At 39.4% G+C, this 968-nt stretch overlaps 1 protein-coding gene across 1 annotated transcript; it reads right to left on the bottom strand.

Moving 5' to 3' along the window:
- Window positions 1–355: 355 nt before the first annotated feature.
- LOC103728310 (general transcription factor IIE subunit 2) lies at window positions 356–876 on the bottom strand (the record flags this gene model as incomplete). The annotated part of the gene is given in 1 exon segment (XM_008826375.3): window positions 356–876. A coding segment is annotated over 1 exon segment (117 nt), but the record flags the coding sequence as incomplete, so codon positions are not given.
- Window positions 877–968: the final 92 nt, after the last annotated feature.

The following is a 968-nucleotide window of genomic DNA, read 5'->3' as shown; positions in this document are numbered from 1 at the left end:
CAGCATAGGACAAGACACATGAGACAGGGCTGGGACATGGTGAAGGTAATGCTTAGGTTGGCAAGGAGACATCTTTATTCAAGATGGTAGCAGATCATGAATCCAAAAGGCTAAAGGTTGACTTAGCCTTTTAAAAGAAAACATTAACAAATTTAGTAAGTCTTTATTGCTTGCTTACTAACCAGAGGCACACCCTGTGTTCCAATCATGAAATGATTTCATTTCATGAAATCTACATGTTCACCAAAAGTGCAGACTGATCATAACATCTAAAACACTTGCCCTGGCAAGTCAGAGACGAGAGCTGCTTTCTGCCATTTTCCAAGAATGAAAAGAAACAAATGGAACTCACTAATTTCTTAAAAATCCTCTTACAAATGATTTTATTATAAATATTTTCTTTTGGAATAAACAAATACTGCATTCAAGACTACCTGCCAACTTGCTATAAAGCAATGAGGAGGAGACATGGAAGCAGGAACCATTTAGAAACTGGGTGAACAGCAAAGAGACCTGCATGCCATACCAAGTGCCTTTCTCCCAGAACCGTAGCAGAGTTAACAGGAATACCGTATTTGAATTAAATAGCCTACTGAATTAAAATAAACTCTGAGTTTGGTAATTTGCACTTGTTCTGTAAACTGAACTGCTCCTCTCTTCAGTCCTAAGCAGCAGATGGAAAGACAGTTTTCAGATTCCAAACATCAACAAGAAAAATCTTGACTGTGTCTGAACCTTGTTTGAAGACAAAAGTGTTCTCTATTTGCCAGGGGTTATGTCCGAGTAATCCTTCAGCACTCCAGCCAAGTGTTCATTATGAGTCTTAAACCGACGCTTTTTCTGTGAAGCAGGCTTTTTCCTTCTCTGAATAGAGGCCTGAAGGAAAAGGTAAAGACAGACACAACAGTACAAAGGTCAGGATTTACTGAGCAAGCCCAGAAACCAGCAGCAAAAGCTACAGGGTTGTT

This window comes from Nannospalax galili, unplaced genomic scaffold (assembly GCF_000622305.1).
Source record: "Nannospalax galili isolate Female #2095 unplaced genomic scaffold, S.galili_v1.0 C48474393, whole genome shotgun sequence".
Classification (NCBI taxonomy): domain Eukaryota; kingdom Metazoa; phylum Chordata; class Mammalia; order Rodentia; family Spalacidae; genus Nannospalax; species Nannospalax galili.
This window is presented reverse-complemented; position numbering and strand designations above follow the sequence as displayed.